General features: G+C 44.3%; 1 protein-coding gene across 1 annotated transcript; it reads right to left on the minus strand.

The window, feature by feature from the left end:
• Nucleotides 1–1,768: 1,768 nt before the first annotated feature.
• On the minus strand, nucleotides 1,769–17,402 carry GREM1 (gremlin 1, DAN family BMP antagonist). The gene is made up of 2 exons (XM_055537281.1): nucleotides 17,243–17,402; nucleotides 1,769–5,885 (listed from the first exon to the last, which is right to left on the minus strand). The coding sequence occupies exon 2, from the start codon at nucleotides 5,882–5,884 to the stop codon at nucleotides 5,330–5,332; it is 555 nt and encodes a 184-aa protein (XP_055393256.1). The 5' UTR covers nucleotide 5,885; nucleotides 17,243–17,402; the 3' UTR covers nucleotides 1,769–5,329.
• Between the last annotated feature and the right edge of the window lie 368 nt (nucleotides 17,403–17,770).

Below are 17,770 nucleotides of genomic sequence, written 5' to 3' on the forward strand. Positions count from 1 at the left end.
AGCTTGTTCCCAGCCTTGGGCAGGCACACAGCCCTATACATGATTTGGCTTTTTAGATTCCCAGTAATATGTTGAAGCTTTTCAAAGCCCCCCAAAATGTCATTCTGCAGTCTCCTTTTTAGGTTTTTTGTTTAACCTATTGTGAGCCCCAATTGCTATCCACTGCCTCAGGCGGCCACAAAAATAATCAATTGCTTCTAATTGTTTTCAACAGGGCTTTTCACACTAGGCAGTTTCCAATTAGGTCAAGTAAAGATACCTTTGCAAGTGGGGCCTCCAGGGCCTGACAGACAGGTCAAATAATTACAATTCTCTGGGTATTTGGCTTTCAAAGAACTCAAATCCCATTCTACCTCTCCCAGTGACTGTCAGACTGCTGGTGCTTATCATAATTGCAGGCTGTTGGTTTCGAGACTTCTATGGAACTGGAGAGGGAGATGAGAATAGGGCAAGTTACAGTATGACAAGGCTCACTATTGTTACAGATATTCAGCCTTTCTCTTCAATAAGCACTCCTCAGACTGCTGCAAGTCTTCAGGTAAATTTCCAGAGCTCTAACTATCTGCTTCTATTTTTGCAGACATCCAAAGATTTTATGGAGGAAAGAATTTTCAATGCCTCTCACTCCAACATTTTTGCTGATGTCCTATTACATACTTTTTTGAAACCTAGAATGTATTTCTCTTTCCAGTCCCACTACCTTTTCAAACCCTGTCCACATATTATCTCCTAGGTGTACATGTGATTTTTCTGAGGACACTGTCTTTTGGGGACTTGCCACTTTTTTTCCCCTCTAAGTCCAAGGAGGCCATGACAAAAAGAGGTGGCAAAGAGACTTTGAATGCTTCAGAACAGGAGTTCCTGATGATGCCATCAGGATGATGATGCCAATACAATTTCAGGGTGGCCTTGATCATTAGATGCAAATAGTCAAGACTGGATCAGTTTTTAAACTGCTGCACTCTATCCTTAAAAGAACAAACTGGTAAGTTGAAAAATCTCACAGCTTTCCATAGTGTTTAAGAGCACAGGTGCTGTATACAGTAAGACAAGAATTCACTATTTCCTAGCAGCGATCATAATGGTACGCACCTTGTTGAGTCACTATGAAAATTAAGTGGAAAATAATTAAAATAAAATCCTTGACAGTGTCTGGCACAGGCATTTTCATTATCACTGTTAGAGCACCAAAACGTAGCAGCAATCCTGTATTGCACACCTAAGTAGGAAGGAACCTCAGAAATCCACTCATTCAGTTGCATAACCCGGGCAATAACTCACAATGGCTCAAATCCCTATCAAATGATATCAAGCATATGTTTTAATATTTCCAAGGGAGTTGACTATCTCAAAGATAGCTCATTGCATTGCTGAATCACTCTCATCATTAGAAAGCTCCTTCTTCTCTACTGAGCCCCAAATCTTTCTCCCCGTTTTCCCTTGAATACCTCAAGAATAAAGCTATTACCATTTCAGTGCGACGATTCTTCCACTATCTGAAGGCTTCTCAGAAGCATTTTAACTCTTCTTTCTAGCTCTGGGGAAGAGGTTGGTACTTTCTTCTGCTCACCAGCTTTCCCCTACCTCCAACTGCCATTGCCTGAGGTGTCCTGAAATCCAGTGAGATCTGGAAAGTGTGAATGGAGGAAATAAATTCCTTTTCATATCACAAGAGATTTCATGATCTATTTTCTACCTCACTTCCCATGACAAATGAATCCCTGCCCCAGCTCTATCCTGTGAACACTACCAGTGAAACACACACACAAACAGAGAACAGGTTCAATTTATTGGTTGTTCTTTGGGAAAGGTTATATATAACATTATTGGGGTGAAGTTAAATTCTAGTTACAGATTCATAAAACTTTGCTTTCAACCAAATTAGCTTTTATGAGACTACTAAATCCCCCCTTATCCTCATAGACAGCAAAGGACCTTGATCATAGTCTTCATAATTCTCTGTTTTTCAAATGATTAAAGCAGACATAATACATAATGCAGTTGATATTAAATATATTGAGAATGACAAATCAGTAGAACTACTTTCACTCTTTAGCATTAACTTGTCATTTATAAATGTTCTGTACATACATTTTTTATTTTAGATTTTCTCCATAAAAGGACTTGTGGACAATTCATTATTATTTGCTATTAGTATACGCACATTTAATTCTTCCAAAATAACATTTAAGATCTCTCTTAGGATGCCTCAGAAATGTTAACCTTTAAGGAACATTCAGTTATAAAAATAAAAGCTCAGGTCTTGACTCTATAAGCAAGTTCAGATGTGTCAAGATTTTATTGTTTCCCTCTGACCTGATAAAAACCTCCAACAACACACAATGTGCCAGCTTCTTCTTTGCTCAACTCAGAGGAAGTCATATAAAGGAGAAAAAAAAAACCATGCTTGAAATCACAGTGACCAAAGGATTTGAGTTAATAATTACATTAAATAACCATAACTTTTTGTTTAACTATTCACATTCCACACAGTGGAAATTATCCTTTCCTCCAGATTATTCGCTTACATTTTTAACTTCGCAGAACTATAATAACAAAACACAACTTACAGACGCAGGATGTGTGTTTTTCTATTTTAATGCCAAGCACAAAGTGTACATCATAAAATTCATATTTGGTGTTTGGCATTATTTTAATAGGAAAGATCTAGATCACAAATATCTTGCCATAAAAATTCTACTATAGTAATGAAAAAAACATATCATTACATCATCAGTGATTCCAATACAATATTAACAGATATGGCACTTTCAATAAATGTTTGAAGATGCATGGGACTTGGGCTAGTTTTAATATAGGCACAAAAAGAAAAGCAGACATCCCCTTCTTTGGGTAGTGCTGTGCTTTTAGGGCAATTATGTTGCTTATTATCACAGTGAAGTTCATTTTGAGCAAATTCTCTTCACTTAAGCCAACTCCAACTTACATGCAAAAGTGTGGACCAAGCTACTAAAAGAAGATTCCTGCTGCCAACTTAAGTCATCTCTCTTTAACAAAATTGCAAGCTTGTGGCAGTTAAAACAACAAGAGAGATTTGGTGTCTGCTGGTTCTGAATGTCATTTTTCCTCTCTAGTGTGGTTGTATATTTTCAGCTCCTCCTCCTTTCTTCTCTCCCACCCTCAAAATTCTAGCTTAGTATTTGCATGCTTAATTAAATCTATTCTGTGCTTTATTGTTGGAGGATGTGGACGATAGAAGGATTTAGGGCAGGGGCTACCGTGGATGTGAAATGCACAGACTATGTGTTAGCACAAATTCTCCTAGTGTAGAATCATCAGTAGTGAGTTTCAACGTTTTAAAATTAGACTCAATATTTTGGGTGTTCAAGATGACTTTCTGCTTCAAAGTATGGTTCCTATTTAGTTGTTAGTGGGGAGAGCACTGGACCAAAACAAAAATAAAATAAAAGCAGCCTCTTTAGTTGCAATGATTCTTTGAACGCTGGAGCCGTCATGGACAAACCTAAATGCAAGTCCATGGTGTTTGTTTCCCACGTTACACATGACTTGGCTGGTGAGATTGAGAAGATGCGAGGCAAAAAGAGTACGGGGGTGGGGTGGTTTACATGTAAAACCTCAGGCTTGAAGAAAGCAGGTTGGCCAAATCCAACATGCAGGAAGGTTTCCCCACCCTGCACTTTGGCCATTAGATAAATCCTACATAGGCATTGCAAATAACCCAAGTTTAATCAGAGAACAGCAACTACCGGTAGGTTCCGAGTGGCTATAATGTTACATAAATCCTACCAGCAGTAGGACAGCTAATGCACACAAATGCTCTGATTTCTTAACTGGGGTTTCCCTTAGACCCTCAGAGGGTGAAGGAAGAAACGCAGGTTATACGCCTTACATCTCCTCCCTGCCTTTTAACTACTCCTTAGCCAGAAGCAATTGCCTTCCTTGCCTTACTCTGCTCTGCTTTCCAGCTCAGTCTCTGCTGCTGCTGCTGCTGCCGAGTCGTGTCTGACTCTGTGTGACCCCATAGATGGCAACCCACCAGGCTCCCCCATCCCTGGGATTCTTCAGGCAAGAACACTGGAGTGGGTTGCCATTGCCTTCTCCAGCTCAATCTCCTAACAATGGCTAAGACAGACCCCAAATGAGTGGAAAGGAGCAGGCCCTAAACTCTCTTATTTCAGCCGGGTCCTTCACTGTAAGGTACACTCAGCAGAGACAGTATGTTTTTATCCAACAGGGTTGTGGTTCTCAGAAGCACCACACAGAAACAATGAACTGGGGAAAAGGTGATGATAACCCAGCCAAAAGGACAGATAATAAGACCTTCTTCTTATGAGGTTTTTGTCTTTTTCCTATTCTTGTGTAGGAGTTTCTGAATTACATCTTTTGTCCATCTGAGGGGCAAAGCAGGAGGGGCTGTTTTGGTTTCACTCACTTGGTTCTGAAAATAGGAGTGGTCAGTATTTATGTTTTAAGTTTGGTATTGAGTTACAGCTAATTTCAACAGTCACAGTGACTGCCAAAGTTAATGATTTTTTGGCAATTCTATTTCTCTTCTTTAAACATCAAGGGAAAATTTGCTAAAGCATGGGTCTCACTGTGTTTGGAGGTTGGCCTTTCCACACTCTGCCCATCTCCCGCCTGAATTTTGCTGGACCAACTGGTCCTCACCTGCAATCTCTCTCTTCTCTCAACCCTCTATCCTTCTTGCCCTTGCACCATCAGCTTCTCCCAGAGTCTGAAAGGTCTTCCCCAAATAGGAAACATTTGCATCTATGGTCAAGCAAGTTGCTTTAGAACCCTTGACAGGGAAGGTGGTGGACAGAAACAGTCACTGAGATCCTAAGAGGGGATGGACTGTGAGAGAGAAGAGGAAGGAGGGAAGCAAGCACAGGGTAAAACATCTTTTCCAAGGCCAAGGCAGCACAAAACAGGTCTCATGCCCCCAGAGAAGCCTCTCCATTAATATTCATTTGGAAGGGAGGATCTGGTCCCCAGGAGGGCACATGGAAGACTGAGGCAGACCCAGCCCACAGCCTGCCCACCAACCCCTCCCCACAAAGTGCCTGGGGTAGTAAGTAGCTTGGGTTTTCTGTGTCATCCCGCAAGGAAGCAGATACATTTACATACTAGGAAGTGCCCTCTAGCAGAGACTGTGTTTCCTCTGGTGTCTGCAAACACCCACAAACACTCAGGCACACAAACTACACACTAGCAGGCTCCTGGGAGGAGGCAGCTGGTGGTCCTTCTTGCCTCTAGGTTTAAGCCAAGTAAGAATCAGGTTGATTGAGGTCTGTCTCTGGGCCCGCCTGGGGCCTGCATCCCAAGGACAGGCTGGGTGTGCCTGGCTTTAATCCAAATCGATGGATATGCAACGACACTGCTTGACACGCGTGACCCTCTTCTTCTTGGTGGGTGGCTGGAGTTCAGGACAGTTGAGAGTGACCATCATGGTGGTGAATTTCTTGGGCTTGCAAAAGGAGCAGGACTGAAAGGAGCCCTCCTCCTTCCGGATGTGCCTGGGGATGTAGAAGGAGTTGCACTGGCCGTAGCAGAAGCGGTTGATGATGGTGCGGCTGTTGCAGCCCTCCTCGTGGATGGTCTGCTTCAGCGGCTGGGTTTTGCACCAGTCTCGCTTCAGGTATTTGCGCTCGGTCACATGCAGGGCCTCCTGGCTGGACTCCAGCACCTCCTCTCCGGGCATGGCAGTGCCCCTCCCCTGGCCCCGCCCCCGGTTCCTGGAGCCAGGCTGCTGGGGAGACTGAGTCTGCTCGGAGTCATTGTGCTGGGCCTTGTCTGGTGGGGGGATAGCCCCTTGGGACCCCTTCTTTTTCCCCTCAGCAGCTGGCAACAGGGTCCCCAAGAGGAGAAGCAGGGCTCCCACAGTGTAGGCTGTGCGGCTCATGCTAAAGAGAGGAGACAGAGAGAGGAGGCATGAAAAATGTAAAATTAACAAAAGCATTAATAAAACAACCAGTATTTTATCAGGCACTTGGTAAACACTTGATGTAAGTGATTTCTTTTGTTTTCACAATATCTCCAGGAATTAGGTACTGCTATTCTCATTACCCTCTGACCCATGAAGCCATGAATTAGCTCATCCAGAGTTATACAGCAAATAAGCCAAGATATGGACTCAACTGGGAATTCCAAGGTGGCTGAGTGGTAAAGAATCTGCTTGCCAATGCAGGAGACTCAGGAGACACAGGTTCAATCCGTGGGTAGGGGAAGATCTCCTGCAGCAGGAAATCCCATGAACAGTGTGCGTGTATGTTCAATCACTCAGTCGTGTTGAACTCTTTGCGACCCTATGGACTGTGGCCCACCAGGCTCCTCTGTTCATGGGATTCTCCAGGCAAAAATGCTGGAGTGGGTTGCCATTTCCTCCTACAGGGGATCTTCCCAACCCAGGAACGGAACCTGTATCTCCTGAGTCTCCTGCACTGCAAGCAGATTCTAAACCACTGAGCCACCAGGGAAGCCCACCCGTGAGCCATACAAAAAGACAAAAAGATATGACACCAAAATATGATTCCTCCACCACCACCTGCCCAGGTCAGAAGGTGTCCAATATGCTACTGGGGAAGAGCAGAGGGCAATTACTAATAGCTTCAGAAAGAATGAAGTGGCTGAGCCAAAGCAGAAATGACTCTCAGTTGTGGGATGTGTCTGGTGGTGAAAGTAAACTCCAATGCTGTAAAGAACAATATTACATAGGAACCTGGAATGTTAGGTCCACAAATCAAGGTAAATTGGACATGGTCAGGCAGGAGATGGCAAGATTGAACATCAACATCTTAGGGATCTGTGAACTAAAATGGACCGGAATGGGTGACTTTAATTCAGATGACCATTATATCTACTACTGTGGGCAAGAATCCCTTAGAAGAAATGGAGTAGTCTTCATAATCAACAAAAGAATCTGAAATGCAGTACTTGGGTGCAACCTCAAAAATGACAGAATGATCTTGGTGCATTTCCAGGGCAAACCATTCAACATCATAGTAATCCAAGTCTATGCCCCAACCACTGGTGCTGAAGAAGCTGAAGTTGACCAGTTCTGTGAAGACTGACAACACCTTCTGGAACTAACACCAAAAAAAAACAAAATGTCCTTTTCATCATAGGGGATTGGAATGCAAAAGTAAAGTCAAGAGGTACCTGGAATAACAGGCAAGTTTGGCCTTCGAGTACAAAATGAAGCAGGGCAAAGGCTAACAGATTTGCCAAGAGAACATGCCGGTCATGGCAAACACTCTTTTCCAACAACCCAAGAGACAGCTCTACACATGGACATCACCAAATGGTCAATAATTAAATCAGACTGATTATGTTCTTTGCAGCTGAAGATGGAGAAGCTCTATCCAGTCAGCAAAAATAAGACTGGGAGCTGACTGTGGCTCAGATCATGAGCACCTTGTTGCAAAATTCAGGCTTAAACTGAAGAAAGTAGGGAAAACCACTATATCATTCAGGTATGACCTAAATCAAATCCCTATGATTATACAGTGGAGGTGATCAATAGATTCAAGGTATTAGATCTGGTAGAGTGTCTGAAGAACTACGATTGGAGGTTCATAACATTGTACAAGAGGCAGTGACCAAAACCATCCCAAAGAAAAAGAAATGCAAGAAGGCAAAATGGTTGTCTAAGGAGGCTTTAAAATAGCTGAGAAAAGAAGTGAAAGGCAAGGGTAAAGGGAAAAATATACCCAAATGAATGCAAAGTTACAGAGAATAACAAGGGAAGATTAAAAAAAAGGAGGGGGGCGCTTAAGAGAAAAATGCAAAGAAATAGAGGAAAAAAATAGAACGGGAAAGATTAGAAATTTCTTCAAGATATAAAGGGAACATTTCATGCAAGGATGATCATGATAAAGGACAGAAATGGTAAGGACCTCCCAGAAGCAGAAGAGATTAAGAACAGGTGACATGAATACACAGAAGAACTGTAGAGAAAAGGTCTTAATGACCAGGATAACTATGATGGTGTGGTCACTCACCTAGAGCTGGACATCCTGAAGTGTAAAGTAAGCGAATGGGGTGATGGAATTCCAGTTGAGCTATTTAAAATTCTAAAAGTTGATGCTGTTAAAGTGCTGCACTCAAAAAAAGTTGCTCAGTCATGAGTCGTATCAGATTCTTTGAGACCCCATGGGCTGTAGCCTGCCAGGCTCCTCTGGCTATGGAGTTCTCCAGGCAAGAATACTGGAGTGGGTAGTCATTCCCTTCTCCAAGGGATCTTCCTGAGGTCTCCTGCATTGCAGGCATATTTTTTATGGTCTGGGCCACCAGGGAAGCCCCCAGTATGTCAGCAAGTTTGGAAAACTCAGTAGTGGCCACAGGACTGGGAAAGGTCAGTTTTCATTCCAATCCCAAAGAAGGCATTGCCAAAGAATGTTCAGACTACTGCACAACTGTCTGTGTTTCACATGCTAGCAAGGTCATTTTGCTCAAAATCCTTCAAGCTAGGCTTCAGCAGTACATGAACCAAGAACTTCCAGATGTACGACCAGGATTTAGAAAAGGAAGAGGAACCAGAGATCAAACTGCCAACATTCGTTGGATCATAGAGAAAGGAAGGAATTCCAGAAAAGCATCTACTTCTGGTTCATTGACTATGCTAAAGCCTTTGGCAGTTTGGATCACAACAAACTGTGAAAAATTCTTAAAGAGATGGAAGTACCAGACTGCCTTACCTGTCTCTTGAGAAACCTGTATGTGGGTCAAGAAGCAACAGTTAGAACTGGACATGGAACAACTGACTGGCTCTAAATTGGGAAAGGAGAAGGACAAGGCTGTGTATTGTCACTCTGCTTATTTAACTATATGCAGAGTACATCATGCAAAATGCTGGGCTAGATGAATCACAAGCTGGAATCAAGATTGCCAGGAGAAATAACCTCAGATATGCAGATGATACTACTCTAATGGCAGAAAGTGAAGAGGAACTAAAGAATCTCTTGATGAAGATGAAAGAAGAGAGTGAAAAAGCTGGCTTGAAATTCAGCATTAAAAAAATAAAGATCATGGCATCCAGTCCCATCACTTCATGGCAAATAGTAGGTGAAAAAGTAGAAGCAGGGACAGATTTTTCTCTTCTTGGGCTCCCAAATCACTGCGGATGGTGACTACAGCCATGAAGTTAAAAGATGCTTGCTACTTAGAAGAAAAGCAATGACAAACCTAGACAGCATATTAAAAAGCAAAGATATCACTTTGACGACAAAGGTCCATATAGTCAAAGCTATGGTTTTTCCAGTAGTCATGTATGGATGTGAGAGTTGGACCATAAAGAAGGGAGAGCACAGAATTGCTGCTTTCGAATTGTGGTGCTGGAGAAGATTCTTAAGAATCCCTTGGACTACAAGGAGATCAAACCAGTCAACCCTAAGGGACATCAACCCTTAATATTCATTGGAAGGACTGATGCTGAAGCTGATGCTCTAATACTTTGACCACTGAAGAGCTGACTCATTGGAAAAGACCCTGATGCTGGGAAAGTTTGAAGGCAAAAGGAGAAGGGGCTGGCAGAGGATGAGATGGTTAGACAGCATCACTGACTCAACAGACATAAATCTGAGCAAACTCTGGGAGGCAGCAAAGGACAGGGAAGCCTGGTGTGCTGCACTCCATGGGGTTGCAAAGAGTCAGACATGACTTAGCAACTGAACAACAACAAATACCGTGATGCACTTCCAAATGATGAAACATGTCCTTCACATGTATGTGTGTATGTGTATGGATGTGTATATGAAATTTACAAGGTAGAAAGTGGGCACAAGAAAACAGGTGTGTGCAAATATTTACATAGGTAAGTGCCAGAGATATACTGAATAAGTTTATGATAGTGAATTATTATGACTGGGTCTGGAGTTAGATATGGGTCAGCAGGAACAATGGCATATGAACAATGGCAAAAAATTAAAATAAGAGAAGAGGAGGCTATAGGAAAACTGACCAAAAAGAAAAAAAAAGGAAAGCAAAGATGGAGAGAGAGAAAAATGAATGGAATGAGGAGTGTAAATCAGAGAAAGGAAGACTATTTTTAAGCAGTATATTCAGGGAAGGTGGGGCAGACAGAGAAGGAAGAACAGGAGATGTATATTTATCAAAAGGAGGGTGCAAGAGAGAAGCATCAGAGTATTAAGATTCTCCTGGGACAGTACTTCTCAAACTTGATTTTGCAGACAATCACCCAGGGATATTGTTACAATGCAGATTGTCATTCAGTAGGTCTGCCTTTCTTTTTTTTTTCCTACTGATTTTATTTTTTTTAATTTATTTATTTTAATTGGAGGCTAATTACTTTACAATATTATATTGGTTTTGCCATACATCAACATGAATCCACCACGGGTGTACACGTGTTCCCCATCCTGAACCCCCCTCCCACCTCCCTCTCCGTACCATCCCTCTGAGTCATCTCAGTGCACCAGCCCCAAGCATCCTGTATACTGCATCGAACCTGGACTGGCGATTCCTTTCTTATATGATATTATACATGTTTCAATGCCATTCTCCCAAATCATCCCCCCCTCTCCCTCTCCCACAGAGTCCAAAAAACTGTTCTATACATCTGGGTCTCTTTTGCTATCTTGCATACAGGATTATCATTACCATCTTTCTAAATTCCATATATATGCGTTAATATACTGTATTGGTGTATTCCTTTCTGGCTTACTTCATTCTGTATAATAGGCTCCAGTTTCATCCACTTTATTAGAACTGACTCAAATGTATTCTTTTTAATGGCTGAGTAATACTCCATTGTGTATTTGTACCACAGCTTTCTTATCCATTCATCTGCTGATGGAAGGTCTGCCTTTCTAACAAGCTTGGAACAGCAAGGTCTGTGGTATCCACAGCTATGGGGCATGGAAGGTGCTATGAAAATGTGAAAGGATTTTCTTTTCAATGAGTACAGTTTCAAATTCACAGCCTCCCTCCTCAGGCTGTAACAGCGAGCCTGATGGATCCTGAGGCTTTCCCTGTCTTGCACCACCATTGTGGTTCTGAACCCAAGGACACAGCTGTGAAGCACCCATTTGCCTGCTCCCTTCTGACCACCAGTGTGACACATGATGACCACTAAGTGCAACTGAATAGTAACCTCATCACAACCCCCTAGGAACAATACAAGCTAGAATTAGTAGCAACAGTTACCTTTCAAAGACAAAGGCAGGGTAGAATCTACATCCTCTAAGGGGCAAGTCCTGTACTAAAGACCATGCAACCCTAAGGATAATGTCAAATTAAGACAATATGAAAATCAAGATATTCTTAAATGGCACCTTTTAAACATTAACCTAATACTTTTGGGCAAGGTCAAGTTTGGAGCTGATAATGTGACATTTAGCTCCCGCTCTGACTGCAGACTCCCTGGCTTTTGTCAGTTTATGTTACAACATCCCTGTTCTTTAAACAGAGCCTTTTTGGCCTCAACAACAACAAAAAATTAATTTCTTTGTTTTGTCTTTAAAAAAAAAAATTGCTCATGAGGACAACCCAGTTATAAAACAGTCTGATTTTCTCCAGAGACCAGGATAACTTGAGCCATGACAATCCAGTCTCCTGAGCAAATATAGTGTGAATTTGGGAAGCTTTCAAAGTTTCTGTTCTTCACTCAATTCCAGGCCAGGATATAAACTAAAATTCAGTCTCTGCCCATTTCCAAGAGGAGCACATAAGACAGCCTTATCTTCCCCATTGCTCCTAAAAGGGGCCTCCAGAAAAACTGAAGCCTCCAGAGCAAGAGTGCAGAGCCAGGATCACAGAGGCCAATCTGAGACTTGACCAGGAATGTATGATGACCTCACAGGACAGGTTCAAGTCATGGGGTCATGGGGCCAGCCCTACCTACAAACATCTATCCAAAAAATGCAGTTTTCTTTCTCTTCACCTCTTAGGACCTTCTTTATATTCATCTTTTCCTATCTGGCATTTTTCCATCTGTCATTAAATAAAACCAAGTTTGGGAGTTCTAAGGGCTTATTCATTACCTCCCCTTTCATTCCTGGCAGAGTGGGCTCTCTTTTATTCAATGATGATTGTCATGGACCACACTGACCAGCGAAACTTCTGTTCTTTGCATTTGAAATGCATTCCCACAAGCTGATGAGCAGAGCCAACTTTTGATTTCTGTCTCCTTCTAGCCTTGGGAGCTTCTTAATATTTCTCCTTTTTCTAGGAAAACTCCAAATACCCACTACTTTTTACCAGGTCCCTGGAGAACACCGTGGGGTTTATTTTCCCATTGAAGCCATTGGATTCACTTGGGCAGAAACCAAGAGTAAAGCAGTAAATTCAAAATTAGTCAACTGTGGTTTTCTGTTTTAATTTGGACCAAATTCCTCTTCCTATGGGAGTGTGCAAACCCCATAAGAAAAAGGGGTCTAGAGTGATAGATTGTTTTTAAGAAAAGTAAATTTTTTCTCAAAATAAGATTTATTATGTGTGAAAAAATATTATGAAATGGTTACACAGAAATTTAAAGCTTACTCTTAAATATCTTCAGCTTTTGAGTTCTTAAATCTTATAATAGTTATTTGGAGAGAAGAAAAAAAACAACTTTATGAATCTCAGTCAACAGAGACCTCAACTTCTTAGAGCAATGCTCTGAGAACTCTGCATATCCCACATGAGTATGGTGGGAGGTGGGGCACCGGGGGGATGAAAACTATACTTAATGGTAGTACCAGGGCTCTGTCAAGTCATCGTGGTCAATCACTCAACCTCCCCCCACACCAAATGATCTTGATCATGCATTGAAGGAAACAGGACTGAGGTGTTCTTGAAATTCCAATTGTATTGTCACTAAATAATTTACAATCTATAAATATCTAGACATGAGGGAAACCAAGAAAATATAAATTTCTTGTAGATAAATTCTTCACCTTGACATCTAGCAGAGTGCCCCATTATAAAAAATAGAAGCAAAGGCCAACCCAAATTTAGGTCTTATGGACTATCAGCCATGTTCAACCATGAGCTGGAAACATTTCTGGTAACTTGCATTCTGAAATGACCCACTCACATTATTAAATTAAAGCTGCAACTCATGGGCCCAGAGTGCAGCAGACACCTACAAAGATTTCCCTTATTTCTTCTTTGCAGATAATATTCTTCTTTCCAAAGGCTGCCCCTCAATGCACTTCTGCTTCACCAAATCATGTGATTATATTTTCATGGTGAGTTTTCTCTGCAACTGTTTCCCACCAGCAAGACCCACCCACCCCTACCTTTTTTTCCCCTTTACCACTGTCCTCCCCTCTAATCCACTTGTCCCAGAGGACATAGATACTCTCAAAGTATGTCTTCTCTCCCTGATGCTTTCCTTCAGGTTACCCTGAGTGATCAAAAGCAAACATCTGCCCAAAGATAACCCATATCAGCCACCATTGTCCTGTGCAGGTCATGGTGATTTATTCTAACCTTCGCCAGGCCATAAGAGTACAATCATCTAATTCTTGGGAATGAGGAATAAAAGTGCTGTGTGTAACCTGTTTCTAATATCCTCAGTGTCTTTGGGAAAGTTTAGGCCAGCTCCTTTCAGCACTCTTCTTGCTGTATTTCTCATTTTAGCTAACCAACCTGCTTGTAATCAGTTAAATGGAGTGCTGAGTGGGATTAACAGTGAGGAGACAATGATCAGCAAGCCAGATGTCTGCGGCTGAATGTCTGATCAATGTTTTAGAAAGCTATTCAACAGGCGTGACAGCAAATTATTCACCAGCTTTAAAAAAAAGAAAGAAAAAGATGGAAATGACAGCAAAGGCTCTAAGTGCAGGCCCAATTATAGAAGACCCTATTTCTTTTTCTTAGGACTAAATCTTTAAGGACAAACATTTTAAATTGGATCTTTACTTTTTAGAAAGATAGTCAAATTTTAGAAACTGAGCAGTGATGTTCTAAAGAATCTACTGGGTTGATTTTCTGTTTTCAGACAATTTGTACCAAGATGGTTGGCAAACTAGTGGAGGATAAATCTCACCTGTGTGTACAGCAAGCACACCAACTGTATCTTTTCTATATTGAAGACCACTCAGGCTAAGTCAGGCTGGGGCCCAACATCACAGAGGGCATAGAGAAGCATCTCAGGGGCTCTCCAGGCTCTTGGAAGATTTTTTTTGTGTGAAGTTAATGATAGTATACAATTTTTTGCGGTCAACAGGAAACAAGTTGGAAAGTAATCAATGTTAAATGTTTACTAAGCGGCACAATTGAGAGACAGCCAAATCATAGGTTCTATGTTGTAGTAAAAGGTGTGTGTTGATCTCTGTGTGAGCAGGACTTGGGATTTAACTTCAAAACCATCTTATGGTACACCTTGAGGTCCTAAAATGTTACTGCCTCTCCAAATGCCACCACTCATAATAAGAGCCACCTATATTTTTAAACCCTATGTGAGGCAATATACTCAGTTCTGACAGAACTTTATAATTGATTTTTCACAACAAAATAGGAGGTAGATAATATTGTCTTCCTTCTACCGACCAGGGAATCTAGACTCTGAAAAGTTAGGAGTTTGTCCAAGGTCACACAGCTCCTCGTGGGGAAGTCGGGGTTTGAGTCCCATTCTTCTGAGCCCCCAAACACATGTCCTTAAGAACTATTCTAAGGACACAGAGCACAGTGTTTAATAAGGGACACATGCACTTGTTTCTAATGCAATCAAATTTGAGGAATATTGTAACTCAAATAATTCTCTGTTTTGCTCATATGTGAAGAAAAAAAACCTTTCTGATCCCAGGAAATACTGTTGTACTTCACATTTCTAAGTGCGTATGTTAAAACTAAGACAATTCCTTGCAGATGCAAGACATAGGCTGATAACACTGGCCTGGTGTGTGCCTTTCGGTTGGATGCTAAGTCACCTCCCCTACCTGTCCCATGCCTTTTATATACGTTTAGGTTTTCCATCTGTCCTTCACTTTGTTCTGCACTGCTTTGCTGCTGACAAGCATTTCTTGGGAGAGGGGTTTGTGGCCTAAAATTTCTTGGCATTATATCATTTTTAATGCTTAAACCTTAAGAGCTTCAGTATAAAGACAAGGCAGGCAGCTTTCATTCAGAGATGTGGGGATATAATAGGTTTCTACTCTCCCCTATGTAGCCATTCACCTAAAACTAGGTTAGCCAACTTGAATTTCCCATAGATCGTGCATGGGTTAGCAAAACATTTCACTCAAAATGAACTTTTAAGAAAATAGGAAACCTGTGAAATCACAAAGTTTACAAAACACTTTAATTCCTACAATGACCTGGGGGTTAAATACACACACACACACACACACACACCCCTCAGCACGACACCCAGCAACCAAGTTCTAGAGAGCCCTTAAATAATTAATTAATACTAACAATTTGGAGTGTGCAATTTATTCAGTGATGGTTACTGGATCACCTACTGTTGTAAGCTGGAGTGTACCAGAAAGGAGAAGAGAATCTGTGGTTTTCTGAAAATACTTCTTTCCCTCGTTGCTTTGAAAAGTCCACCCTTTCAAGTCCCCCTCTTTCAAAAAAAAGAAAAAGAAAAAGACGTGGGGGCTGAAAAGCCCTGGGGTGAAAGAAGACTCCTTGCCCTGGGATGGGGGTTATCTTAAACTCTTCTCCGCTATTTATTTATCTTGTGTGTACAGTCAGAGAAAGCCACTACTCTGGGGTCCCTGGGGCAGTTTAAATCCCTGGTGACCCACTTAACACAATAGATTATTTTAATCAACTCGTGTCCTGGCACCATCTCGAAGAGGAACGTAAACACGCGCTCACCGCTTGGATCTGCTCTTTGCAGCCGGAGATCCAATTTCCTACCGATGGTCGCCTCTCTGCCCTTGTACCATTTAAGAAGAGACTTTTAACCCCTAATATCGAGGCTGTATTTCTGTCTAAAAGAGTCGGGATTCAGAGACAGAAGGGGTCCAGGAGAAGGCAGCAGCCACCAGATTCTACCCGGGAGCCCCTTCGGGCCAGCTCTGGGCGCGCTGGCAGGGCTTCACTGGAGAGACTCCTGTCTGCCCCCTGCCTCGCCCGGGGTACCTATCAGAGCCCCGCTCTGGGAAAAGCCTGGCTGGGGCGCCCCCAAGGCGGTGCTGGGATCCAAAGACAAAGCCAAGTCAGAACGGTGGTGTGTCTGTTTTTCCCAAGCCAGAAATCTACAAATAACTCCAACTGGCAAGGTGACGGCCCCCGACACGCTACCAGCCCCTGACTCTGCTCCGTGGGCTGCAGAGCGGTCAGCAAAGAAGGCGGGTGAAGACGAAGGATGACCTGGGCTTCCAAGCCGGGGACCAGCCTCCCGCTGCCAGTCCCGCGTCGTCCGCGCAGCGATACGCTGCAGGGTCCACTCGGACACAAATTAGGGCGGTACTCGCGGAATTAGGACCCGATGGATTGTCACTGCCCAGCGCCTGGACGTCCGCGGTTCAGTCGAGTCGCGCATGGGGCAGGAAGAATCCTAGAAGAGGAAACGCAGCACCCAAGAGTGCGCAGCCCGCAAGTACTGGTGTGTGCTATTTGCGGTGTGAGCACCATGGGCTGGCGGGCCTCGGCGTCCCGGACGGCTCACCGTACCTCACCGGTCCGGTTACCTGACCCTCGGGTTTCCGCCGCGGCTGAACTCCGCAGCTCCGCCGTTGCACAAGTCTCCATCTCACCTTGAGGATAGGCAAATGGATACATCGCTCATTCTCAGGATCTTCCACCCCATGGCAGGATCAGTCACAGCCCTCCGACGGGCGCGCCCTGAAGTCTCCAGACCCAGAATTCAGCCTCAAACACAGGGGACCCTCTCGTTGCAACTTTTCCCGTCGTCTGTGGTCGAGCCGAAGGTTCCTGCTGCTCCCCACTACTCCCCGACGCTCATTCTCCCTCTGCTACTGCGCTCTGTACGCACGGTCTCCGCGCCCTCACCCAGCGGGCACGCCTGGCAAGCGTGGCTGCCACGCACACTAGCAGAGTATTAGCGGAGCTCCGGGAGGTGGCAATGGGATGCGGGGTTCTTGCTCTTAACATCCTCTTTCCCAGTCATGCATGCCCTGCACACTGCACAAGGTGAGGTCAAGGCAGCCAAGACCTTGGGCACGAAGGACCCCGCGATGGTTCTTGAGGGTTCACCCAGGGAACGCGGGGCCTCGGCCTGCGCGCAGGAAGGGATGTCGCGCACCGAGCGGGACGCGGGAGTCGTTTCCCGACCCCTACACACATATACATACACAACCAGACACACACATACACATACACACGCCTGCGTCTCCGCGCTCACCTGTCAATGCGGCGGGCCTTCGGGGCCTGCGCTCTCGACGCGTGGCGCGGTGTGCGGCCGCGGCCAGAGCCGCCCGGGCTCCGCGTGGGGTCAGCGGGACAGAGAGTACCGCTCTTGCGGCACACTGGGTCGCCCGGTCCGCGGAGGGCGCACCGAGTGAGGGGCATCGCGCCGTCTCCCGTTTAAATGCCGGCGGCGGAGCGCGGCGCCCGGGGCCGCGCCTCTTCATTGGCCAGGCGCCGCCGCCGCCGCGGGACCCGCTATCCGCCCCCTTTCCCGGTACTGCCCCCGCCCCCCGCACCCCTCCTGCCTCCCCGCGGGGTCCCCTCTCTCTGCCGGCCTCGCCTCTTTGTCTGCTCCCCCCGCCCGGACCGGCTGGGAGAGGTCACCCCAGGGAACTGCGCCTGGAATGCACAGCAAATCACATTTTCCGCTCCCGTTGGAGGGGGAAGCGCGGGAGGAAATCCCCCCGGCTCTCGGCCCCTCATTCCTCCTCCGCCCCAGGCCTGAGCTTTTCCTCTCGTCGGC

This window comes from Bubalus kerabau, chromosome 10, assembly GCF_029407905.1.
Source record: "Bubalus kerabau isolate K-KA32 ecotype Philippines breed swamp buffalo chromosome 10, PCC_UOA_SB_1v2, whole genome shotgun sequence".
Classification (NCBI taxonomy): Eukaryota; Metazoa; Chordata; class Mammalia; order Artiodactyla; family Bovidae; genus Bubalus; species Bubalus kerabau.